At 42.6% G+C, this 26128-nt stretch overlaps 1 protein-coding gene across 8 annotated transcripts in view; it reads right to left on the reverse strand.

Moving 5' to 3' along the window:
- Positions 1 to 26128, reverse strand: part of CERS3 (ceramide synthase 3) — a 44144-nt gene that overhangs the window by 16194 nt on the left and 1822 nt on the right. For 4 of the 8 annotated variants that reach the window (XM_064388477.1, XM_064388475.1, XM_064388476.1 and 1 more), the window contains exons 2-9: positions 12920 to 13102; positions 11339 to 11456; positions 9310 to 9428; positions 5813 to 5870; positions 4908 to 4958; positions 3952 to 4044; positions 2919 to 3047; positions 1268 to 1374 (exon numbers count right to left, since the gene is read on the reverse strand). In XM_064388477.1, coding sequence (XP_064244547.1) covers positions 1268 to 1374; positions 2919 to 3047; positions 3952 to 4044; positions 4908 to 4958; positions 5813 to 5870; positions 9310 to 9428; positions 11339 to 11456; positions 12920 to 13101 — 857 coding nt within the window. In that variant the 5' untranslated portion in view covers position 13102. Of the gene's footprint in view, positions 1 to 1267; positions 1375 to 2918; positions 3048 to 3951; positions 4045 to 4907; positions 4959 to 5812; positions 5871 to 9309; positions 9429 to 11338; positions 11457 to 12919; positions 13103 to 19352; positions 19923 to 25182; positions 25313 to 26128 lie in introns of those variants that run through there. The other 4 variants (XM_064388472.1, XM_064388471.1, XM_064388479.1 and 1 more) reach the window with 4 other exon arrangements.

Genomic DNA, 26128 nt, shown 5'->3' on the forward strand with positions numbered 1-26128 from the left:
GGTGCAAGATCTCTTCCTTATGCTATTTACACTTATTTCCAATCTCATATTCCAAGCTGATTAATATTAAAAAGCTCTGCAAAGATGGTAGATTAATTAACAAGCCCTGCCTTAACTAGATTCTGCATCTCTGTTGAAATACAGACTTCAGAAGATGAGAAATTCGAGTCAGGCATGGAAGTACTCTAAGTGAGGTTAGAAAAAGTCCCTGTTTTTCAGATCTCCATCTCTGTGTGGTCTAGATACTGTGCAACTCAGAGCTTGCCTATGCCTTTTTTTAGTGCAAATTCTCTCTAATCTGAAATCCACACTCCAGAGAAAATCCTACAGGCTTTGCAACAGGGCATTTTGTTAATTAACATATGTTTTGTCCATCTTCAGACTTCACTACTTCTGTATTATTTGGGGCTTTTTGAGTCCCTTTAATCTCATCGTGTTTCACTTCCAAGCTCAAGAACTGAAGAACAAGAAACTCAGTAAAGCAAAATGATTGCAGATCACTTGTACAGTTAATTAAAAAAACAACAATAAAGTAAAAGACATCAGCATTTCTGAAAGAAAATACTACAGGAAATTAAAGCCTTATGTTGATCAATGTTCAGAACTATTAATTTAACCAGCTTGAGTCTCTAAGGGTTTGTCCATGTGCAGGGAGGGGCAAATTAGAGCTGTGAATGTGAAACACATTAAACACTTTTCAAAAGATAAACATGTTAAGCACCCATGTGGATACTCCAAAGCAGATTAAATCACAGCACTCCAAAGGCATGCAAGTATTTAGCAAGTTAAGATTTATTTGTGCTGACTTCATAAATTAATTGGTTCACCTAAACCTCTGAGTGCTCCTCATGTGAGTGAGGTGAGGCACTACCCAAGGACTGGGTAGCAGAAATAAAGCTCTAAAAAATGAACTACAGTCATGTACTCTGACTTTGCAGCTACAGCAGAAAGGGTGGAATGAAAAGTAAAAGGATTTATCTTAGTTAAGGGGCTCAGTCCCCTTGAAAAAGCAGGGGCTTGTAGCATTTAACTACTATTTACAAACCAAGTTACATAACACGTAAAAGGTTTTATTTATGTTAAAGAGGCTCCTTTAAAATTATTTTTACATAATTTTTAAAGAAAATGGCAGTTTTTGTCAATTTTCTCACTAGCAGAATTTTCAAGTCCAGTTCATTCCTTTCCTTTTTCCATCATGAGCAACACTAAACTTTCAGGGGGAGTGGGAATGAAGTAAAAGCCTGGGACTGGATTAAATATTGCTTACCAGAAGGGGAATAGGATCATCCTGGTGATGAAGAATGCAATAGAGAAGATGATGAACAGTATGTTGCAAGTTTTCTCCCAGCGAGCATAATTAAACATTTTGGCTGCCTGCAAAAATGTTTTATAAATATACTCTGAAATAAATTCTGTGTTTTCATAAATAAAGACTCATCTTCCACCTAAGCAGGAAGAGTATTTCCTCCCAGTTTGACATGCAAAGCAATCATTTTACTGATACCTAATAAAGCAGCCTCAGACCAGATCCTGTGTTTATATTTCTCTTTTTATCTTGAAGGAAAGGACTCTGCATCAAAGGCCTAAAGAACAACTCTCAGACCAGAATATAAAGTGTCATGGAAACACCAAATGCTCTTTAGAACAGAGATAATTCCTCATTTTTCCACCAGATTGCAAACAGACTGAATTCCAAGAGAAGCTGCTGCTACACCTGCACATTCAGGAGACCCCTTAAATGCAGGTGTTCTGGGACATGCCTGTTACTGAGCCTCCTCAGGGCCTAATTCAGCTCCTGTCTTCTCCCTTTTGAGAGCAGATCCCAGTGCTAGTTTCTATCCCACTAATAAGGGCTGTGAGTGCTGCTTCTCCCCTGAATGAGCTGTCCAGCTCCCCCTGCTCCACTGGGAACCACCCTGGGCAAAGTTTTCAAGTGGGAGCAAAGCTGCAGGAGCCAAGCCTAAGTTTTAAACAGCAGCTTGATTAACTTTTCTTTTCCTCCTCCTTTTGAGTGGCAGGGCTGGATTAAATTGTTCTGGTAATCAACTCCAGTTTCCATCCAAGTGCTGTCCTACCAGTTGTCAACTCAACTCTTTGTAAGGCCACAGAGTTAATTGGACCTAGGAGCAATTCAGGATTAAAAGTAAACCAGCAAGAAAACCTATTTAATCTGGACCAATCCCAAGTGCACAACCCCACAATTAGTTGTTCTGATAAGTGAGAGTATCAGGAACAGAAATGGACAGTGACACACAACAGCCTGCAAGGGCTGCTCACACTGGCACTGCCACCAAAAGAGGTGATGAAACTGCGCCCTCAAACCTGGTGTTATAAACTCGGGGTAATTCTAGTGAAGAAATACTGTGTTTGTCTTCCAAGAAGCCCAGAAGCCACTCTGGTCACAGTGCTCTGCGCAGAGCAGGACACTTCCTAAACACTTCTACTGATTTAGTGCAGGGAAGGGACTATCCCTTCAGTCCAGGAGAAGAAACTTTTCTTCTGCCAGAAAATACCTGATACAGGCTGCACTTGATATCAGAGGTCTTTTCCAACCTCAGTGATTCTGTGATGCTGGGGCCAACCTGGTCTAATTTTATCAGTGAATCAAGAGTAACCCAGGGATGCAGCTTTATTTCCAATCCCTGTTCTGAGGAAATTCTCTACTGCTCCTTTCTCATAATGTATTCTGTAACAAAGTATCAGCTTAAATTATCTAGAAGCTCTTTTTATCTGAAAAGGTACAAATCTGCAAAGCTGTGTTCCTGTGGGGATAGGAAGGGATCATATGAAACTCGTGGCAGAAGGATTGAAATGTCACTGACACCAAAACCAAAAAACTCAGGACAGAAAAAACCCCCCCAAAAATTAAAAAAAAAAAATAAAATCAAAAAACCCAAACAGCTGGATAGCAGAGCTACCTCGAGCCAGAAATCCGCAGTGTCGTGCACGAAGATCACCAGGGTTCCAAGCCGCACGTAATTGCCGCACCAAGAGCCGCTCATCAACCCGATGGCTGCCAGGTGATGAACGACGTGAGCCGTGAAATCCTGCAGGGACACAAGCGAACCAAGGTGACGGCCAGCCCCGCAGGGTGCCAAGCCCGGGTTCCCGGCGGGATGCGGGTGCCAGGCCCGGGCTGATGCTGCCCTGGATTCCCGGCAGGTGCCAGGCTCGGGCTGATGCTGCCCTGGGAGGGATGCAGGTGCCAGGCTCGGGCTGATGCTGCCCCGGGAGGGATGCAGGTGCCAGGCCCGGGCTGATGCTGCCCCGGGAGGGATGCAGGTGCCAGGCCCGGGCTGATGCTGCCCCGGGAGGGATGCGGGTGCCAGGCTCGGGCTGATGCTGCCCCGGGCTCCCGGGCAGGTGCCAGGCCCGGGCTGATGCTGCCCCGGGAGGGATGCAGGTGCCAGGCCCGGGCTGATGCTGCCCCGGGAGGGATGCGGGTGCCAGGCTCGGGCTGATGCTGCCCCGGGCTCCCGGGCAGGTGCCAGGCCCGGGCTGATGCTGCCCCGGGAGGGATGCAGGTGCCAGGCCCGGGCTGATGCTGCCCCGGGAGGGATGCAGGTGCCAGGCCCGGGCTGATGCTGCCCCGGGCTCCCGGGCAGGTGCCAGGCCCGGGCTGATGCTGCCCCGGGAGGGATGCAGGTGCCAGGCCCGGGCTGATGCTGCCCCGGGAGGGATGCAGGTGCCAGGCCCGGGCTGATGCTGCCCCGGGAGGGATGCAGGTGCCAGGCTCGGGCTGATGCTGCCCCGGGAGGGATGCAGGTGCCAGGCCCGGGCTGATGCTGCCCCGGGAGGGATGCAGGTGCCAGGCTCGGGCTGATGCTGCCCTGGATTCCCGGCAGGTGCCAGGCCCGGGCTGATGCTGCCCTCGCGTGGCTCCCGGCGCGGCTGCTCCCTGCGAACGCCTTTGCCCGGCTCCCCGAGCTACCGGCGGGCACAAGCACTTGCCTTGCGTTTGATGTCAATGCCGAGGGTGAATATGAGAGACCAGTAAAAGCCGATCTCGGCCATGTAGTACCAGTACTGGGATGGCAGCAAGGTCTGTGATGAGGAAAAACACAGTTAACTCTGAGAAGGGGAAAAAGGAAATGTCAAGTGAGATTACGTCTTTTTTCCTTTCCTGACTTCTGCTCCTCTGGTGAGTCTTGCTTAAAAAATTAAGTTAAATTAAATTCCTGTCCTGGGTTTCATTAAGAAGGATGTTCTGAGAGCCAAGTATGTTAACCTTTGCTCAGCCCAAACTCTCAATTCCCACAGTTCCTCCCCCACCTCTGGATTTTAACATGTTTTTTCTCCACGTTTGTGTGACAGAACTACATGCAGAATCCTTCTGCATTTAATTACAAACAACTGCAAATCAACCCCCTCTGTTTTGATGAACAATTAACATAACAAACTGAAATGCCAGTTATTTATGCTGAAATCCTATGGATCTGCCCAGGGGAGAGCAGAGCTTGGCTGCTCCCTGGGGCCAGTACATTTCCCACGTGTGCACCAGGAGCTGGGAAAACTCAGCTGGGAGGCAGGATTATTTCTGTTCCTGGCCCCTGCCTAGGACAGGAATAAGAAGGCAGTGGGATGGGGCAGAGTATTTCAGTCAGAGTGCCTTGAAGCACCTGGAGCCTGGACCAGGGCAGGGGCTCTGCACTGGGAGCACTGACAACATCTCCAGTGAGTAACTGGTGTCCGGGGGTGGGTGCTGGAGGGGGAAGTTGCAGCACAGGCAGATCCCAGGGAAATCCTGCAACAGTCGGCAGCACTTCCCGAAAAAAGGCAGGAGGATTTGGTGCCACACCTCTTCAGGTGGTGCCCGTGTGGAGGGAAAAGGCTGCTGTAGATTACCCCTTCCATGGGGAAATACCTGGAATGCCTGGAGGCCAGTGGCCCGATGCCAAAAAGCTCACCTGAAACGGATAACCAACCCACGTCTGCCATATGTCGTAAAACCAGGGTTTCTGGGGAAGACACCTCAGTCAGACACTGCTCAGCTCAGCAACAATTATCACCTTAACCCAACATCTTCACTACTTAAAACCTCTCTAAGTGGAGCAGGCTAAGAAGCTGTAATCTTGATAACTGTTCTCCACCAATTTCTAAAGGCAACTTACATCTCAGATTTATTATATTGTTCCCAGCCTTTTGGCTTCTTTTCAGGACACCTGAAACGTTCCAGTTCACAATTTCATCATCCAAAGCAGTGGGTGTGTTTTATTACTGCAATTACTCAAGATATGTTGCCACAGTGATTAAATTTGCTGTGTTTACCAGTCACACAGAGCAGTGGATGAGGATGATAAGCAGTGTTTGGGGAGAAGGCCAGATGAGCAGAGACAGGCCGGGATCTGTTCCGCTGCTCTGGGGAAGCATTAATGACACTCCAGGCAGGGCTCACGGAGGTATGAGCACCAATCTCTGTTATTCCCAACTTCTGACTCAGCAGCAACACCTCAATAAATAGCTGTGACCACCAAAAGTCCTGCCAAAAAAGGTTTATGGTGTCCTCTGAGGAAAACATGGCCATGTGATGCGTTTGTAGGTGTTAACAAGGCATGTTGTAAAACCATCTGCGTGACTTCTTCAAGCTTGCCTTAAAAATGCTGATTACTCATAAATTCCTTTATCATAGAAGGTCTAAAGTTGAACTTAAAAATTAAATCTCAGTGCATATTGCAGCCCATCATCCAGATTATATACAGCAAGATCTGATGCCACAGAGCCATTGAAATCACAGTCTTTCAATGGGATTCAAGAAAATCTAGAAGTTATTTTGTTAAAAAGAGAGTATCAATCTTTCAAAAAGTTAACTTACATCATACAGAAATATAAATCCAACAATGGAGGATGTCAGATAAAATGAAAATCGCCAGCTGCAAAATTGAAATGAAAAAAATAGGAACAAACCATTATATTTTGTAAAGATCTTGTTCTAAGCCAGAATTACTGCAAACCATTGTATGTCATAGACAATCTTCACATAAATGTGGCCTTACACTCAATGTTGAGGATAGCCACATATTAACTGTATTTGAATTATTAATACTTAAATATTTAAGGTTTGATTCACTGCTAAATAAGGAAATTATTTTACATTATCAGGATTCAGATATTTTGTCATGATAGTAGTAATTTTCCAGCCAGGCATGAACTGATCAAGAGAATGACCACAAAAAGTGTAATAAACCCCCTAAAAATTAATGTTTGAGAACACAAATCTTTTTCTGGGTTCGTTCACTTCATCTCTCTCAACACCAATTGCTGCCAACAGGGGAGCCTTATGAATTATTAGCATCTACTGGGTTAGTTTACATCTTGCTACAAGGTGTCAATTAACTACATAACCTCATCTTTGACTAGGCGTGCCAGAATTTAGCCTGATCTAAGCTTTTTGTAGATTAAATGGATATCCAGCAAGGCAGCTAAACCTTCCAGCTTTGCACCATCAGCCTGCTAAGTCAGCAAAGAGAAAAAGCTCTTGAGCACCTCAGTGAACTGTGCTGCTGCTTTCAGGTGTCAGAGCAGGAGATTTGGAGGCAGCAGTCGGCTCCTGATGACTCTCGGGCCGTGTGGGAGGTATTGTCCCCAGGACTGGGTGTGGCTGAGCCTCAGCCCAAGCATTCCCACTCCCACCTCTACCGGTGATGGAAAACTCCTTCCTTTCCACTCTTCCTCTGGGCAGGAACAAGCCTGACCTTTCCCCTGAGCAGCTCTCCAAGTCCAGTAGGAAACAGTGCAGGACTCCACAGGCAAAGGGAGGATGTGACACAGGGACAGGCACATGGCCCAGACTTGCTGAGAACTTCCAGAATGAGAGTATTCCAGAGGAGAGCAGCACGCAGCTCCCAGACAGCCCAAACCCACTGAGGAGGACAAAGCACCACAAGAACAGTGCACCAATGGATTGAGAGATGTAAAAAATGAGATTGGGGTCTTTGGCAAGTGTTAATGTAGTGCCAAATGAGAGGAGAGGAGGAGAACCTGGGTGGTAAAAGCAGCCCCAGCTTTCTGAGCCCCATATCCTATGGAGGCTGATATTCCAGAAGAAAGAATGAGATGTTCAAAGGCTGAGACAGTGTTTTATGAGAAAAACAACAAGCAAAAATGAGGACGTGGAATATTGGAGGTGAGACAAAGTGTCTCACACCTGAGAAAGAAGTCTGGAAAATAATTATAAAATTGCCACTTGATACACATGTGATAAACAACTGTTTTTCTTCTCAACTTTAAACTATCTTCCCTGAGGTGATTTGAAAATAACACTACACAACAAGCACTGCATGAACAGGAAAAGCACAGAGGTCCATGGTGGAAATTGCAGAGTGGAACCCACAAGGAATACCTGGCTCAGAGTTAACCAAGAGATGCTGGAAAACACAACACTGGCATGGGACAGACTTTACACAGCAGCTGCTTCTGCCCTCCTGCCTCCCATTCCAAACAAGGAGGTGTGAGTGGTCAGTGGAGATGGCAGAATTGATTCTGTGTTGGTTGTAAAGTGCAAGTGGGGTTTTCTGAATAGGATTCAAAGCACAGAGCACCTACAAGACTATGCCATTAATCCCCAGCCCTACAAATATATATTGAATGCATTTGGCAATAAACAGCACTTCAGATGAACTCATTCTGTGTGCAAGGCTGCCAGAGCACTGCCTCATTTTGCACTGAGCCCAGCTTCTTTATGAATTTGGTGAATAAAACCTGAAGTAAAACTTATCCAAATTCACCAAATTTTACTCAAGTGCCTTTTAAACTCTGATCCTGGCCACCAGAGAGAGCACTGAACAAGAGCTATGCAGGAGGATTTTCTGGTTTAACTTCAGGAATCTTTTCTCTTGAAGTGAATGTAACAAAAAAGAACTTGGTAGGGGAAGTTAAAGGCTGGTAAATCTTACAAGGCAGTCAAGTTTCATGCAAAGGGCTTTCCAAACCCCAGGGTTGCTTAACTAAGGGAGTACTAATAGCAGAAGTCTGGTTTAGATCTGGCTCATCAGATTTTCCTTGTGATTCAGAAAAAAGATCCTGGAGATTGCAGGCTTTCAAAAAAATTTCATAAGGCTCATAACACTGACTACTAGAGTGGAATAACTCTGTTCCTCATTTCTTTGACTAGAGAATTATATTCAATTAAATTCACTGACAGAGAGCAGAGCAAGGTTCACAAAATTGCACAAGAGAAACCTGTTGCTTCATTCTCACTCAAGCTGCCAAGCAAGTTGGAATTTCAGTCTTTAGCTGTGTGTTACTGGAGACAGGCACACACAGCAGGCAGGTCTTTTAGCAATAGCAGGAAATCTTATTGTCACTTGTGAAACCAAATGAACTGATCCCCAAAACAACAGCAGACAAATCATGTCAGGAGAGTTTACTCAGCTCAGACTTCAAAGAGACACACCTCTGTCTATCATCTGGATTTATGTCTGACAGAGGACACCACTAAATCATCATCACATTGATTAGCACTGGAAATAATCTTGATAAAGTACTCAAAGTTGAGCTCTGGGCTGTATTTTTAACCCTCATCCCTTAAGCTGATCTACAGTTACAGAGGTTCAATATTATAATCAGGTGAAGTTTTGCCAATGTAATTATGCTAATGAAAAGCCAAATACACAGAGCATTTGAAAGTGCTTTACACTGGTACAGTTAATGCAGTACCCAAAAGGGATGAGCTGTGCCCATTTGGGGATTTGCAATTTGTGTGAGATTTTAGATCACACTTAAAGTGTTTAGGTATGAGGAAGTTCTCACACATAAGTGAAAAATCATATGCAGGAGGTTTTGAAACTTCTTACATATTCATTACTACCACTCAAAGCTGCTCACTGGCCCACTCTCAGCAGTGAGTCTGAGTTCCTGTTTCACACAGTATCCCATGATCAAGCTGTAGCACCTGTCCTTCAGTCTGGATGCCACAATTCCTGCTCCTGAACTGACTTTGGTACACATGACAGCATCCCAAAATGACAGCATGGGTACAAACACATTGTTGTTCCCCTATGATTACTGGCAGACAGGAAAATATTTCCCTATTCTCTGCATGTTTTCATCTTACACTTGGTATCAGGAGCCTACAAATCCATTATTCCACAAAGAAACTGTAAAATATTTTAAGGTGTTTTCTTTTTTCCCCAGGAGAACAGTTAACCTAAACTTTTAACCATCTTTTGAGAAATGCTACTAAATAATTTCAGCTTGTTTGGGCATTCAGAAACCAAAACCCCCATCAGGCAGACCCAGCCTTCTGGAGAGGGGGGACCTCAAGCACTTTTTTCCAAAAGCAGTGATAACCAAAGCATTGTCTTTCCTTACAAAGCTTCCTGGAATTTCCGGAGCACGGTTGGGATCTCCAGGTTTCGCCGTCTCCTGAACCATTTCTCCACCAAGTGGACTGTGCAGTTGCACTTTTTGGCAAGGCCTTTGATCTCTGACTGCAAGAAATGGAACAGTGTTAGCAGTAGATGCACTCCAATGTAAGTTTCATTTATTTTGTAGTTCACAGAGCAGCTTCCCACTGTTGCAAGGTCTTAATTTAAAAATATTACCAATATTAAATATGCATGGGAGGGTATTTTTGAGTAATGCTCAGAGAAACCCTGGATTTTTATTTATGTAAATAATGCAGGCACAAAATGAACAGACTCACAAACTCCTCTGTTGTCTTTGTGGTCACTCTTGAGAGTTTCAGAGATGCAACTTTTACTGTTGGATGAGAGCTTAGGCTGGAGGGGGAAGTGCCATGATTGAACAGACATGGACATGGCACCTAATATCTTACCTAATCATAAATATTAAAATTTGTTTATCTATAAGTCTCACAGATGAAAAGTGTCCTGGAATTAAAGTGACCCGTGCCCTGTTCTCAAATCCAAAGCAAGACAATGATCCTGAGCAAGTTGCAGAGTGTCCCCTTCCAACACCAGAACTAAACTGGGGGTGGAGCAGGGCCCAGAACTGCACTTGGACATGGGGGTGCCACATTTGGGGTCTCTGGATGCCTTCTGCTCCCAAGGTGGCCAGGCCAGCACAAGGCAGTGACACTCCTGCATTTTGGGGAGCTCAGTGCCCCACATGCAGCAGCCTGTGGGCTTCCTCCCTCTCCTCCATCCCCGAGTGCAGAAGTGTGGGATGACCTCCCAGGGCTGCCTCAGGAGCAAGGAGAGTTTGGCTCATCCCTGGGGAAGTTCTTTCCTCCCAAGGGAAGTATGCAAATAGTGGGTGGCAGCAGCTGCCTCCACCAGGTGAGGCCAGGCCAGGGAGTCTCCTACCCTCAGGGAAACCTCTGGAATGTGAGAAAAGGCACCTGAGCTGCCAGGGAGGCTGGAGAGCAAACAGCCACTGTGTCCAGCCCACCCTGCTGGCTCCCAGCTCTCCACTTGCCACACAGGAATTGTGACTCTCTTTCCAACACATGGCCTCAGCTGCCAGCCAGGCTTTCCCAGGCACACTGGTCCCCAAGCTGGACACCTAAAGGAGGCAGCTTGAATCTTTCCCATGCTCTGAGGAGTCCAAAAATGCTGTGCTTCCTTTCAGAAACCAAATGTCCAGCTGTACTCAAGCAGAAGGAAGGAATGAAGCTGAGATCGGGATACTTGCCCAGAGAGAGAGAGGAGCTCGTGTGTGAACACCCATGCATTTATTCCTGATGTTATCAGGCAAAAGACATAATAAAAGAATAGCAGAGTTAGGGATAGAATGCCAAGTTCCACTATCAATAATTAACAAAATCCCTCATTACTGGAAAGCACATATTTATTTTCAAAACTAGGGTAGGAATTGTTTGGCAACTGTAGTCAGGTAAGAGAACTTCCTGAGGCAGCACTCACAACAAAGTACCTGCCTCCCACAAAACAATCAATGGCCTCATTTCAGAGGTGACAAGCATTGGCTAGTCTTTTTTCCTTGTTCAATTTTAAAAACAAGCAAAAATTGTTTTTCTTTCTCACATAAGCCAGGATTATGTATGCAGTAACACAACGGATCAAAAGGCTTCCATGCCAGCATTCCTGCAGAAAATGCAATCCTGCTTTCCAACAACAGACATCAGCTGAAGCTTTCTCCAGGCAGAATGAGTTAAAGATGGAACACTAATCTTCACTGGAAATATTATTAACAATCTAACCTAGAAGAGTATGCCAGAAAATTAAACATCTTAAATGTATTTTCTGTTTCGGATGCCATATATCCTTGTCAGCAGAACAGCAACAAAAACCCAAATAAATTAAGTCATCTGTCAATCAGCTGGAACTCATCCCATGATGTCATTGCTGAGAGCTGATTGAAACAGTAAGAGTGGGATTTTCCAAAAGCAAAACGAGTTTTGAAGAATGAGAATCCTTACTTGGGATGGTTGTCTTGAGCACTCCCGGAAATAACTCTCTAACACAGGATTAGGCTGTGGCTTCACACGTCTTACATTCTTTATACCCAAGGCTTTTGCTAAAGGTATAGCAACATATCTGAAAAGACACAGCATGAAAAGCTTTAGAAATACAACAGAGTTACAAGACCTTGGCTGTTCTCATGCCAGGACACAAAGAAAACAAATCTGATGCAGTTCAATCTGCCACAGAATGCACCAGTGCACAGAGAAAAAGGGATCTCCCCTAGCTAATCCCAAGAGGGAACCACAATTTATCAGCTGTTATACAATAAAGAAGACCCAAGGAATGCAGTTTGTGGCCATGAAATGCTGTTAAACTCAAGAAAACATCCTGACTTTGATGGCCATCAGAGGAGCGTTGGAGTTGAGTGAAGGGACACCAGATGCTCTCTCCATGTGAGCCCAGGGACTGCTGCTGGGCAACTTCCTCCCAGTGGCAAAGTCACCTGGCACCTTCTCCACTGATCCACACTGGATCCAGCCTGTGGCACACAGCCATTCCCTGAGACTGATGCATTCTCTTTCCCTTCCCTTTTCCACCCCAAATCGCTGCAGTGCTCCAAAGGTTTCACCTTCCTGCTTGGGCAGGGACTTGAGGAAAGGCCTCTCCCTCCTGCTGTATCAGCCATGGATTCCTCATTGCTCAGAGCAGTGGTCAGCTTTCCCCAGACTCACTGCAGCCAGATGTGTGGGCTAATTACCCTCAGCACTGCAGTGAGACACACTGGGAATGGTTATGAACATATGATCCAAATTACTTTTGATTTCCAGCATGAATGATCTTATCTGCTTCTGGTTTAAGTCTGTCCAACTTACGACATTGCAAATTTCCTCATTCTGTCCTGAAATAATTATAAAAACCTACTAATCACATCTTTTAGAGGAAAAAGGAAAAAATAGTAAAGCAAAAAAGGTACAAATAAATAAGTCAAAACACTGCAAATCTTAACATGATTGTAGCTTTCTTCTGTGGAGCCAACCTCTGCCTGTCCCCTAAGATTCCAGCTGCAGAAGCAATTCATTTTTTGGTGCCAAAGTGAGGGGAAAAAAAGCAAACAGCTTTACTAGATCTGTATAAAATGTTCACATGAAACTTGGAGATCCCTCCAGTGTGCTTAGCTTGGCCAAAGAGAGACACCTGGGGTCTATCAGCCTTACACGAGTGTCCTGGTGCAGGACCAAATGAGAGGTTTGGTTGAGAGAACAAATATCTCTATCCTTCCACTGAAGGAGAAAAGGGAAACCCAAAAGGTTTAGAATGAATCGCATCTTTAGTGAAAGGAGATAATCAGCAGTATCCAAATGCTGTTCCAGAAAGGCTGGATAGAAATATTTCCCTTGTGGATTGGGCCACAGCCACACCTACCTAATAATGAAAACATTTTCCCATTTTTCACCTGCTGTGTTATCTGTACTAGATCTCCCTAGTAAACCACCAACTAATTCTCCTTTATAAAACATACCATTGATCTCCAGATGTCTCATTTTCAGCATTAATGAGGACCACCATTAGCATCAAATGGCATTTGTGTTCCTTACCTTTCAGTGAAGAAGCGGATGATCAGCAGCACAAACGCGTACGGGATCGTGGCGTACAGCTGGTGTGGTTTGGGGAACACGAGGCCATCACGGTCCACAAAATCTGCCCACGTGCAGTTGATGGGCATCCAGATATTCTCCCACCAGAACCACCTGTTGAGTGTCTTTAGTATATACGCCATGCTGAGTAAATAAAGAGAGAATTTGATTTATTCCTCACTTATTAAAGAGAAAATGCGTGAAAAAACCCATATTGAGGCTTTTTGTGTAAAGTCAGTGTTCTCAGGGGAAAAAAAAATCATACAGGAAATTAAAACCCTCTTGGTTTAGAGCAAGGAGGTGGGATTATAACCCAGGAGAAGATAAAATAATAAAGCCAAATTTTGATCTGATATAAAGCAATACAGGGCCTTTGAAATCTGCACAGGGAGGTGCCTGCTGCCTCCTTCCAGTCACTCACACTGCCCTGCTGAGCACCTGGGCAAATCTGCAACACTCATGTATTATCTATCATATTCATACAATGAGAACTCCTCTTCCTGGGGCTGCCTTTATAAATTAAATATAAGTGAGAGGAAGAGTGGAAAAGAGAGGTTCAGGGAGTGCCTCAATTCCATAGTAATGAGGACACTGCACTGATGAATTACTGCTGTCTAATATGCTAATGGAAATATACCCTGAATTTGCAAACACCTGTGCACAGGAACAAGTGGGGAAAAAAATACAGTGCATAGCAAGCTTTTTCTGGCAACTGTGGGAAATTTTATGATTTAACTGTGACCAAAACCTAGATCAGGAACAAATGTATAAAATCAGTTCTGGAAGGAAAAAAAAATTCACTTTGACTAAAGTATTTCATTCTTGTAAAAGCCTCCTTTTTAACTTTTGCAGTCTACATTATATATTTAGAAATTGCTGTTCTCTCTTATTTATTTGTAAGGACTTTAGAGTACAAACATGTTATATATCCTATAAAAATATTCTAACATTGAAGAAAAATAGAAGCTACTATAACATTTTCCATAAGGCTAAAATCCAATTTTTCCATGATTTCTAGGAATAGTAAACTTGAATGACTTTTAACATGCTAAAATTTTCTGTAAACCAGGAAAAACATGAGGAAATAACTGATCTCATTGAAACATAGCCTTGATGAGGAAACAGTTGAGCTGGGAGGATGATTTCAACCAAATCTTTATCTCCCCAGATCTCCCAGCAATATCTGTGTACAGGATCACGAGTTGAGATCAAAGCATGCCAAGGTCAGGCAGCACTTCAGCCCTTGCCATGCTCTTCCAGGGAACACAGGGTTTTAGTTGCTCAGGACACCATGCCCAGAGCATCCCAGACGTGGACTTTAATTAACACTGGAGCCCACGTTAATTAACAGCCAAATGACCATTGCTGGTCCACACTGGGCTGTTTCCACTAAGCTTGGAGCAGGTTTGTGGAAGTGACCTGCACCCATCAGAGCTGGTTAACAGCACTGCAGATCCATTGACTGGCCAAGCACAGTAGTCAGGATTGAACTATTAATAACCCAGCCATTTAATATTTTTAAATGCAGGAAGGGGGCAGTAAAAACCTCCTGAATGAACCGTGTGTGTGTGTATAAGCAAATGCAAAAATAAAGGAGGGAGAAATCACAATTGCTCCTGAGAGACTTTATATGCCAAGTTCCAGCCTAGAGCAATGTTTTACTGCTGAATTAGAAACTCCTGGAAGTGGGGATTTATGCTGGGGCTGCTAACAGACCCTAAACAGCAGCTTGCAGGCGCCACCCTAATGAAGCAGGGCTTTGAAACATGACATTTTGGGTCAGACAGAAAGGCTTGCAGACAATAGAAGACCAAGGGAGAGCCTTGTTACACAGTCCTGCTTCCTAATATATCTATATTTTTAAACTAGACTGTGCAGTCAAGCTATCCCAAACTGTAATAAAAACGGGCCAGTCTTATGGCACAGTGGAAAGAGCACTCACAGTGCCTTGTGGTGACATGGGCTGGGGCTGAACATGCACCCAAAACATTTAAGCCTTAGAAAAGCCCAGTAGTGCCTATTTTCTTATTGGATTCCTGAGATCTCACTAATTGATGGCTTTCTTCCACACATGGATGCCTCACCATATGATTACCTCTTAAACTAGTTAATATAGCACTATTAAACTAAGCTCCTAAGTACCTGCCTAATCTTAAAATATAAGGGAATTCTGGGATTTGAGGTCTGATCCAGAGTTCACATATTTCAGGGGAAATCTTTGCTCACAGTCACTAAACAGATTCATCAAAAGGTGGGTTCTCTGAAACCCTTCCTTCTGTAATCCCTGTATTTGTACCAGGACTGGCCCATGGGGATCAGACCATCCCTGAGGAACACTGCCCAAGTGATCTGACAAAACCAACAACGAGATTCCAAATCTGTCTGCAGCAGCCTATTCTTAAGTTTCATTACCCTTAAACTGGATGTTTTCACTGCAGCAAATCAGCCCATTCCCTGGGAAACCTTGGAGATCTCCATCTTCATAACAGCAGCAGTGAAATAGTTGGGCTGCTTTCCTGCCTCCCTTCAGCCCTCATCACGAGGCTCCTGGAGCAGTGGGAGGTGAGGAATTCCTTACAAACACTGGCAGGAGCAAGGGGACAGCTCTGGCCACCAGTCCCAGTGCTGGGATCAGGCTGGAGATGCTGGATTTCAGCAGTAGGTGGTTTTTGACTTGCACAAACTGTCACAAGTTTTCTGCCCTGCAAATGCTGCTTTCAAAGAACGGGCAGCAGATGCAAAGGTCAAGCTTGGCCTGATTTGGGACCAGCCCTAACTAAAAACTTAAAATCCTACCCAGCCTAAACCTCCTACTGCTGAGTGCTGAGCTCAGAGCTTCTCCTCACAGCCTGTGGCAGCACCAAGCAAGCAGGAGTGAGAAATCCAGCAGTGAGTGACTCATTGTGCCCAGCCTAGGGTGAAAAACCTCTGCCTCCTCCCAGATCCCTGTCCAGAGACCAGCACTGCCAGGAGCATTTGCATTGAAAAAACTGGAATCCTTGCTCTGGAACAGGCTAAAAGTCAGTCAAAAATAAAGGTATTTTTAAAAAACTGAAGATCTTCTGCATCTCAGAAATTAAATACTCCCAGTAAAGAAATCAAATCACCTCCCTGTTATGGAAGGATCACCTCTGCAGTTCAATCTTGTTTTAATGGGCTAGTGCAAAACAGGAAAATCAGGAATGATTACTTCAGGAACTGCATCCTTTATAATTAAGGGAAAGCCCACACAGTTGGCAAGTACCAATGTGAAGTTTCTTTCAAAGTGCTTTTTCTTAGATCCTGGATGTATTCAATATAAAAACCCCTCATATTTTTAATGATATTAAGAAAAGGAAAAAAAAAAAGGAGGGGGGGGAAATTTGAGGTTGACAAAAGCTGTGTGGCTGCATTTTGCAAAACAAATTCAGGAGCTGCTTTGAAGTGGAATTTCTGCTGCCGCAGTCTGAGGAATTAATAAAAAGAAACTGAGCCAAAGCTTTGATTGTATTGTCTGTACAAAAGCTCTTGCTTGAAAACTGCATTTCCAAAGCCAGGACTAAGAGAAGGAAATATCCAGGTTTGCAGGATGTATTAGGAGGATTTCCTATCCTTATTTACTGAATAAATTACAAAACCCCATGGATAAACAACACAAACACGCAAGTGAATGTAACCTTAATCCTCTCAAGCATCCCCTTAGTCTCCTCAGTGAGGCTGCAGAGGTGTAACAGGGAAAGCCTGAAATCAGCAAAAAGAGGAACATAATTCTCCTATTCCCCTCAATTTGGCAGAACTGGCAAAGCTGGTGCAGTGACTGTTGGGAAAAATCAAGCCTCAGATATGAAAACAGATAGCACAGCTGTTCCAGGCTGCTTATCCTCAACATGAAATAAAAGTGGTTTAAAAGAGCAAATAAAGATCAGACCCACCATATCACAGCCTTTGGTATTGCTCAAGACTCAGCAATGTTTCCAGGAGTTAACACACAAGTTTCAGCTGCAGATTTGTGTCCTATTACAAACAGGCTTTTTTTTTTTTTCTTTTTGACAATGTGTGAAGATTCCCAACTGCATCTACCACCATGAACCAGCTGAGCAGAGATGGGCCCTGTGCTTTGTGGAGGAAGGGACTGAAGGCAGGATGCTGGATTGATGCTGCCACTTCTTTGCATCCTGTTTTACCTTGTTTGTGCCAGTGGGAAAAGAGGATTCCAGCTGAATTCTGCACAAGCTGAGGCAGGGGTGGCTGACACCTCTCCCAGCCCACACAGCAGCAGGGGCAGCACAGAATAAAGGAGCTGCTGGACTCAGTTTCTTACAATGAAACCCCCAAATACTGAATTCAAACAGCTGAATTAAGATTGCTATGAGACCTTTAACTTCAATTTACTCTCTGGCTTGTACAAATCTCAAATGTAAACACTTTAAGTGCCTCATTACAGGGCAATTACAGCATTTTACTTTTTACTGTTCTTTCACATTGCCCTGTAACTTGGGTACTATACTGAGCAGGCAAAAATAGCACTTTGAATAAATCTCAATTAAAGTGCCAAGTGAGTTTTTACTTTTCCATGTTCTCTGGGAGGAAAACAAAACCACAAAAAAGTGAACCAGACTTCTTTGAAATAATTCATTTTCTGGGTGTAAGTCACCATGCTTTCTCCCTACTTAAAGGTAAATCATTTTTGAGCAGCTAAAAGGTTTTAGGTGATGGCAGGCTGCTAAGGAAAGTGAAATACAGTTCTCTCACTGTACAGTTACAATGCAAACTATGTCCACTTTTGAGCTTTAAAAATCCATAACATGAACAGAGTGGAATAAAGAGCCATGAAATAACTCAAGTAACTGCAACAATTTTGAGATAAAAAGTAGTTGTTGGAAAACAACCTAACCCTATCCAAGCTAGAGATTCATAATAGATGATTAAATCACAAAAAGTTTGAATAAACCTGAAGGAACAACTCTTGTTGCTTTGAGAACTTAGAAACACTTATCAGAATGTAAAGAAAAATCTTTCAAATTATGAGACTTTTCTTCAAATTTTTACTATTAGGGAAAGATGGAAAAAAATAATTTATTTTTTAGCTCACCAAAGCTTTGTTTGAAAGTCTAGCTTAAAATGCTAAGCTAAGCTTAAAATGCTAAGCTACATAATGGAGATTTTACCAGAGTTGTGTCGCTTATTTAAGGTGAGAGTTGAGGGCAGAGAAGAATTGAGCAGCACAGGGAACACAGAGGTCAGGACAAGCAGTGGGAGCACAGAGCATGTGGAGGCAACAGAACAGTGAGAACCAGAGAGGAGACCTGAGGGTGGAGAGGTTCCTGGCTTTTCCACCTTCAGTGAATGACTCAAGGTTTCAAATTAGCCCTTGGAAGGCAGGGAAGGGACAGGATTGGTGCATTTGCACTCTGGAGAACTCTGTTTGCCATGGTGTGCACCAGGGGCTCACGCTGGGCCATCCATTGATCTGCACAGCACCCTGAGCCAAGCCTGGAGTGCATCCCCATTCCTGGGGCTCCCAGCTCCCCCGGTTATCCCTCCTGAGCAGTTCATCCTGCCGACATTCCCCACCCGCCAAAACACCTGGAGGAGGAGCCAGAACCAAACTGGTCTTTCATTATTTCAGCCACTTCGCTATCCTTTTCATGTCCTAACAAATGCAAGGGAATTTCAGCTACAGCACAGCCTCTTCATCAGCCTGGCAGCCAGCTGAAGGGCTGAGCTAGGAAAGTAGTGAAAAATAGAGATACATTGCAACAAGAGGATTGGGGTTCTTCCATCTGAATGTTGTGGCATTACTATGAAGTAACTCTCTCTGGCAGCTGGTTTAGGGGTGTTATTCATAGCACAAGCTTCTTCAGAGCTTCAAAAGATAAATCTTACAAAAAAAACCTCCAAACCTCTCTTAAAAGCAATTTCTTAAGGGACTTTTTTATCTTAGCATTTTACATAAAAAGTTAGAAGGAGCTTTTTCAAGCTACTCACATTCAAGGGTTTTTTTCTCTTATATAATCATTTCGCTATCATTAGTTAACATTTATTCCTGTTAAGAAAATTTCCTCCCAGTTCAGAAAGAAGTGCTGTTAGAAGCACTTAACAGGATAATGGTACAAGAAGTAGAAAGGCAAAGCTACTACTGTAACCTGTATTGTCTTTTTTTCTTTTTTTTCCTTCAATAGGAAGCAGTTCTCATAGGTTGGAATACTTAGTGGCAAAATATAAAATCTCATTAATGTCATTCCATTCTTTATCTGGAGACTACTCATGGGAGTTACTCTACTCTTCCCTTATAAAACATTAGAGATCAGCACATGCTGGCAATTCAGAACACAGGGTAATGTGAGGAGAGGGGGGAAAAAACCCAACAAAATGTACCAGGGCAGAAAAAAAGGGCAGAAAAAGGAAGTCTTACCTTTCTGATGTTGCAGTCAAAGAGACCATAAGCACATTAGCAGGGAAGAGGCATCACACTCACTACTCTGACCGAGGTAAACACGCCCTATCTCCAGAACCCTTTCAAATTCTTCTGAGACCCACCCAGCAAAGCTGCACTTCAAGATTTCTGACTGAAGGCAATCCTGATGTCATCCACATCACCCCGTGAAACTCGGCAGCAGCAGCAGTGCCACTGCCTCCCTGCTCCTTTCAACACAGCAGATGAAGAAATGTTTGAAGTCACGTGGCTCCTGTTGCACGATGAGAATTTGTCTCACCGTAAATTGCTCCACACACACAGGAGGATGCTGAGCCTGCTGAGGGTGCAGAAAAGGGAGCACCAAAAACATCACTTCACTCTGACAGGTTTTAGATGAAGTGTGGGGTTTTGAATAAAGTTAAAGAAAGGTTTCTACTCCTATCTCAGCAGTACTTCCAGCCTCAATCAACTGAATGTTTTACAAGTGTTCCAGTTCCTCAGAAGATCAAAAATGGAATTTCTGAAACTCCTAAAGTAGAAGAAAGCACACACTGAGTGTGTTTGGTTAGAGAAACCATAGAAACATGGCACTTTTACTTAACCTATTTGATTGTTTGATTTCTTTTCTAATTCCATGACTAAGGAATCAAGCTGAAAGTCATTCCTCAGCAGCTCTCCCCAGTTTCAAGTAACAACAAACTTCAGAAGTGTTGGCATTACTTTGCATTCTGGTGGACACATTAATGTGGAGAAGAGAACCTCACAGAGAAGCCAGGAGCAAAGAACCTTTATTAGCCTTTTCTTCCTGCTTGCAGTCAGCAAACAGCAGCCCAGGAAATGGGACCAGACTTGTCAGAGGTGAGCCAAAGCTCCATCTCAGCCAACACTGTCAGAAGGAAGCCAGGAGCAGATGGCTGTGGGAGAGCACAAGAATGGCAGAAACACAGAATAGTAACTGGTGAGGGCCCAGCCATCAGCACTTTGGGGCTCCAAGAGTTCTCAAACCACAGAAGGTATCTATGGGTTCCCTCCTGCAGGCCTTCCTTCCCACAACTCCTTTGGAGCACATTGAAACTTCCATCTGAATCTATAAGCCTGCCATGAAAGAAGATGGGACCCAGGCAATGTTTGAAACCTCTTCATTTCTTGTGAGAAAAACATGGGTTTCTTCATACAGCATTTCTTTAGGTATTCTGTCTTGCAGCTATTACAAGTCTTTGGTCCTTCCACAAAACTGGGAGCAGTATTCAATAACCTGATGCACCAGAGAAACATTAAAGATTAAAGGGTATTTCAGAAAAGATTATGGCTTGGCTGCTGCTTTAAATGATCTCCAAACTTTCCCACATCTGAATGAACCACTGCTGTGAACCAAGCAGAAGATTTAGGAACTCTCTGCCAATTAGGAAAGCCTAGAGCAAGCTGATTCACACGTCACTTGGCTAGTGCTGGGCCAGGAATGGAAGAGGTAATTGGCACCAGCATCTTTCTTATGCTTAAAACCACAATTTCTTCACTGTCACAATAAATTGGAAAAAAAAAAAAAAAAAAGTTTGGTTGACTGGAGCAAACATGGGACTGCTACAAAAAAAAAGAACACATGCTTTCACACCCTTTTTGAGCAGCATTTGTTAGGCTGGCACCACCTACATATGATAGTATTACAAGATTAAAGATATTCTGTGGTAAGTAACAAGCTAATCATACCCTCTTGATTAAAGTGCCCACTGACCTTACAATTATCTCTGCACCTCCATAGTGCTTATCCTTCGGGAGTCTTAAATGTGAATGAGACAAAAAAAATCAAACCAAAAAATACCTCAGTCTGCATGTCTCACTGAGAAAATAAAAATTTAAAAGTTTAAGTGCTACCACTCCTTACTTGCAGCATAATATCTACTCATTCACTGGACAATTTAATATAACTAAATACAATAATATACCTAAATATAACTAGACAATGGAGACATGTATTTGACTTGATTACTTTACCTATCACTGGGAATTATGTATAAGTTCTCAGAAAAAAAAAAAGTATACAACAAAGTAAGAAAAATTCACTTCTTTCAGAAAATGTCACAAAATGCCCCTCTTTCTTTTCCAGCCAGCTGTATTAATGTAATAAATTACAGTGGATCCTCACAGTGGGTGTGAGCTTTCAGCTGAGGTTCCAAGCAGTTACATAAGAGAGTTTATAGTATTAGTAAACTTTCTCACTAGAGAAAATCCTCCTGGCGAATCTCTGAGACTGTATTATATGTTAATCTTCTGGAATCAGAAGTATGTGTGGTGGTACCTGGAGGGAGAAGAAACATCAAAACAATCCCAAAAACCCCTAAGGGTTTCTTTTGTTTCCCTTAATATAAAAAATTAAATCCTGGAATTAATGTGGGGAGCCAAAAATAAATGTTTTAGATATGTTTAGAATTTTTGCTAACTGATCATCTCAATGGTTGAGTGTTAATCAAATCTCACTCATAAGTATACATGGAGGAAAAGTAAGAATCAATTTGACTCAATTTGCACTCTGAATTCTCTTCACCACCAGTGAAACCCATCTCCTTGCCATCAGGAATTCCTTCAAGATTAAAGTAAAATACCTTGACATTCCTGTATTTTCTGTGCCTCAAGAATCAACAAGAGCCTGAAAATTAATCATTCCAAGTCACGTGTCACAATATCATAATCCAAAACCTTGCAATCTGTAATTTAAAAGCCAAGATCCTTCTTTTCACAGGAATTCACAGCCAGCCTTCCCTTACACAAAAGGAATGAAAAAGTCTCAAAAATCTCTCAGAAAGCTTTTTCCTCAAGATGTTTCTTCCTAGTATGACCTGATTCATAATCCAGCTCCTTCCAGGGAAAGGTTCACTAAGGAGAGGCTCGTTACTAATTAATTAGTAATGCCATCTGTCATAAATAAAGACTAGATACCTGATTTTGAATGCAGCAACCACTAAGGCAATAGATATTTATCATCCACAAATGCCATTGCAGGAGCAAATGAGGAAAATTTGAACACACAGGTTGAAATCTTCAAAACAATTAAATCTTTTGAAATTTTTTTTTCAGAACTTGATTCCCATGAATTTTAGCCAGAAAGAAAAATCATTACTTTGAGAATCTGGGCTTTAGCAATAAGGAGGAAGATGACTTGGATGAAGTGGGAGGAGAGGATGTCAGGAGCAATAGTGGAAGGATAAAGTCAGTGCAGGGAAGGAACACACTCTACTGCTGGTCCACTCTGCCACAGGCTTTGGATATGCCTTAGGAAAAAAGGCTCCAGGAAAAGACCTTACCTGGGAACTGCCTTCCAGCCAATTCCTCTCACACACTCAACCACCAGGGCCAGGAACACCACAGTTATGCTCTCCTACAACCCCTTGGCTGTATTCCATTTCAATACTGAACACACCCTGTATCAATAAGCCTCCTGGACAGGAATTAAGAATCCTCTCCTATGCAGGGGCACAGGGATGTGATTTGCTGAAGAGTTCATCTGCTCACAGTTTGGTTGTGACTTTCTTTATGCAAAATTCTAATTGTTTTGTCTTTAAATTATCTTGGTGAGAAGGCTTTTTTCCCTTTCCCTTGATTTAGCATCAACTTGTCCATACTTGTCCAAGTCCCTTTTCTGTTAACCAGAAACACCAGAAAAGTAAAATATAACTGCTTATCTGCATAAGGAACTGCCACCAAGTTTGTTCCAGTACAAGGCACAAGTCACATTTTCCTCTCCACCTACAGCACTGCCAATTCACCCAAAAACCACTCCTGTGTGCTGCCACTATCTGAAAATCTAGGAGAAGAATTCACTCAATCTTCTGGCTGCAGCAGTAAGAGATTTAACAATTAATCAAATCAACTCTGAGAGTTACTTAATACATTTCCAACAGCACAGGAATAACATAGGATTCAAAAAAAAAATTGAATCCTTGGAGCTGGAAGCACTGGTTTAACAACAATATGAAAATAAACCTCAACAATTTGTAACACTTGCACGTAAGACAATGCTGCAAACATTGTTTGATTACATTGCTGGGGGACTCTTGGAGCATCAATCTTTATCCACCCACAAAAACCATGAAATATGAGCATTTGCTTGGTGAAACAAAGACAATTCCTTTGATGCTTCACACTCAGCAATCCCCACTTATGCATCTAGCTGTAAGTGACAATTACAGAAAACAGTGGCATCACACTGGTCAGTGATTTTAGCTGAGCTGAAGAAACCCTCCTTTAGAGGAACCAATGCTCTGTTTAAGGTGACCAAATACTGGTCTCCCTTGAGGAGATAAATAATTTTCTAAAAAATTTGGTTGAGTTTGGTATTTGCTGCTTAATGGGTCTTTGCCCAGCTTTCACAGTAGCTGTAATGGTGCCAGCAGAAAGGCACAAATTTCTTGAAGAATACAAATAATATCAAGGAAGCCAACTACTAGAGGTAAATGTCCAGAAAGCAATAATTTGTTTCAGTTAAATCCCTGCATGAAAGAACCATGAAAGATCTGTAGTGACAAAGTTACTCCAAGATCTGACAAATCCTGGAAGGTGACACTTGAAGATAAAGCTTTTTCCTTTCCAGCAAGGAAAGAAATATGGACATAGGGTTTTGTCATTTGTGTTTTTTAGTAAAATCAATATATATTTCTTTGCAAAATAGACTTCAAATTATTATTCATGTATTAATATGTGGCTATTACTTCCTCCAAATACTTAGAGCATTTGGAACTTCCTTGAAGTTGCATAGAAAATATTAATTTTTAACTCTCAAGAACTAGGATGACATGGGGTAGGTACTTGGACAAGTCCAATTAGCAGCTACAATTCCTGACAATTTCAGGATATGGACCTGCAAACCTTCCCTACAAACTTTAAGGAAACCAACATTCAGCAGTGCTCACTGTTGAGGTTGTGTGTGCTATTTTTTCCAACAATTCACTTTTTTTTCAAATCTCTCCCCTAAAAGGACACAGCTGACTGGCAAAACTCTTGTTTTGCAGTACAGGGAAAGTAGGAACCAGAAACAATTAAGGATATTGTAATTCCATGCAAGATTTTTACCATAAAATATATTTTGTTCCTTCCATTCATGATGTAAGCCAGCTGGTGCATTAAAGGGCATCTCCATCAGTTATCAGCAATAAACTCATTTACACAACAGTTAAGAAGACCATGACTTAGAAAAGCTTAAATCCCTGAGATGTTTCTCAATGAAGTCCATGTCCATACCTGCTGTGGAGGCAGGGACAGTAAAAGACTGCCTGCCATCCTTTCTGACACACTACTGGCTTCTAACAAGGTTTCAGAGTGAACCAGGCAGCCCAGAAGGGTTGAACAAAATACAGCAAGAATTTACAAACTCATTAGGATAACCCTAAGGGAAAACACACTGAAGTAACATTGTTATGACCACAATATATTCACTCCCACTGCCACTGTGATACATCTCTGATACTGACTTCAGAAACCACTCCAGACTGACTCTGGAAGAAGTACAAACAACGCTTATCCTACAGTGATAAACCAGGGAACAACCAAGGCTCCCTATTCCCAGCTTTACAAGGGTACTGCAAGTATAGAGGTTCCCAAGGTTGGTTTTTATTCTTGTACTACAGGATTAAAACCTGTACTACGAGTCTTAAAAGCAGAATGGAAAACAGCCATAAAAATATTGGAGAAAATCCAGTTTGAAGAACCACAATTGTGGAACCACCTGGATTCAGTTGTAGCTGCAATCAAGCTCTACAACATTCAGTTAAAAAGTTAAAAAATGTTCTTTTTAAAAATAACATCTTGTAAGCAACTTCTAGTGCTAACTGCTTACCTCATTAAAGCTTAACTTATTCTATTGATGTTGAAGGTAAACTCCACCAAACAAACTGCATTAATGGCAAACTGTGAACGTTTCAGGAGGAGTCCTCAGATAGAAAACTGTGTCCACACAGGTCACCTGATTGTTCTGTGTCTTGCTTTGAAATAATACAAGAAAAGTTGACAGCTATCAATACCCAAAGGTAAGGCACACTGACCTCCTGGTAATCACTGACCCAATTCCCAAGTTCTAACTTAACACTGGCAACAGATTCTGCAGCTGAATTAATTTGTTCTAGCACATGAAACAACAGCTGTGCCTAAAAGCTTTATATAACTGAAAAAAACCCAACCAAAACCTAACCAAAGCACTTTCTACACTCACCAACTGATTAAAACACAAATTCTTTAGCAAGGTGCCTTTTTTATTTTGTGGTTGGTTTTCTCAATACAGCCAAAGAAGTCCAATCCACCTTCATAGTTCACCCTCAATTTGTGTGCAATAAAAAACCTCGACTCATCAATGTAACTCCATTTCAGGTCATAAATGGTAAAATATCAACACATTAAGGTATCTAGTTGCCAGATACAAACTATGTTTATCCACTTTTACAAATAAAACATTCTAAGAATTAAAACAATGGCTTTCTGAGAAGGGAAACATAACTTCTAATAACCAGGTGAGCACACAATCAGCCTCAAGCCTGTAAGAATTAAATACAATTGGACTGCAACTGGATTTGCTGTATTTAAAAAAATCAGGTTATGGACACCTACATTTCTTGCTACATTCTACACACTGTTCTGTCTAAAGTCTTTATAAAAGCTTATATAGTTGTAGTAATCACTGAGAAATAAGCCTAGGACTTATCCAAAATTATCACACCATTCTACCTTTCCCACTCAGCTTATCATATCAGTGTCAGAGATATTGCTGCAATTTAAATACTTCCAACTGG

The sequence above is a fragment of the Passer domesticus genome, chromosome 14 (genome assembly GCF_036417665.1).
Source record: "Passer domesticus isolate bPasDom1 chromosome 14, bPasDom1.hap1, whole genome shotgun sequence".
Classification (NCBI taxonomy): domain Eukaryota; kingdom Metazoa; phylum Chordata; class Aves; order Passeriformes; family Passeridae; genus Passer; species Passer domesticus.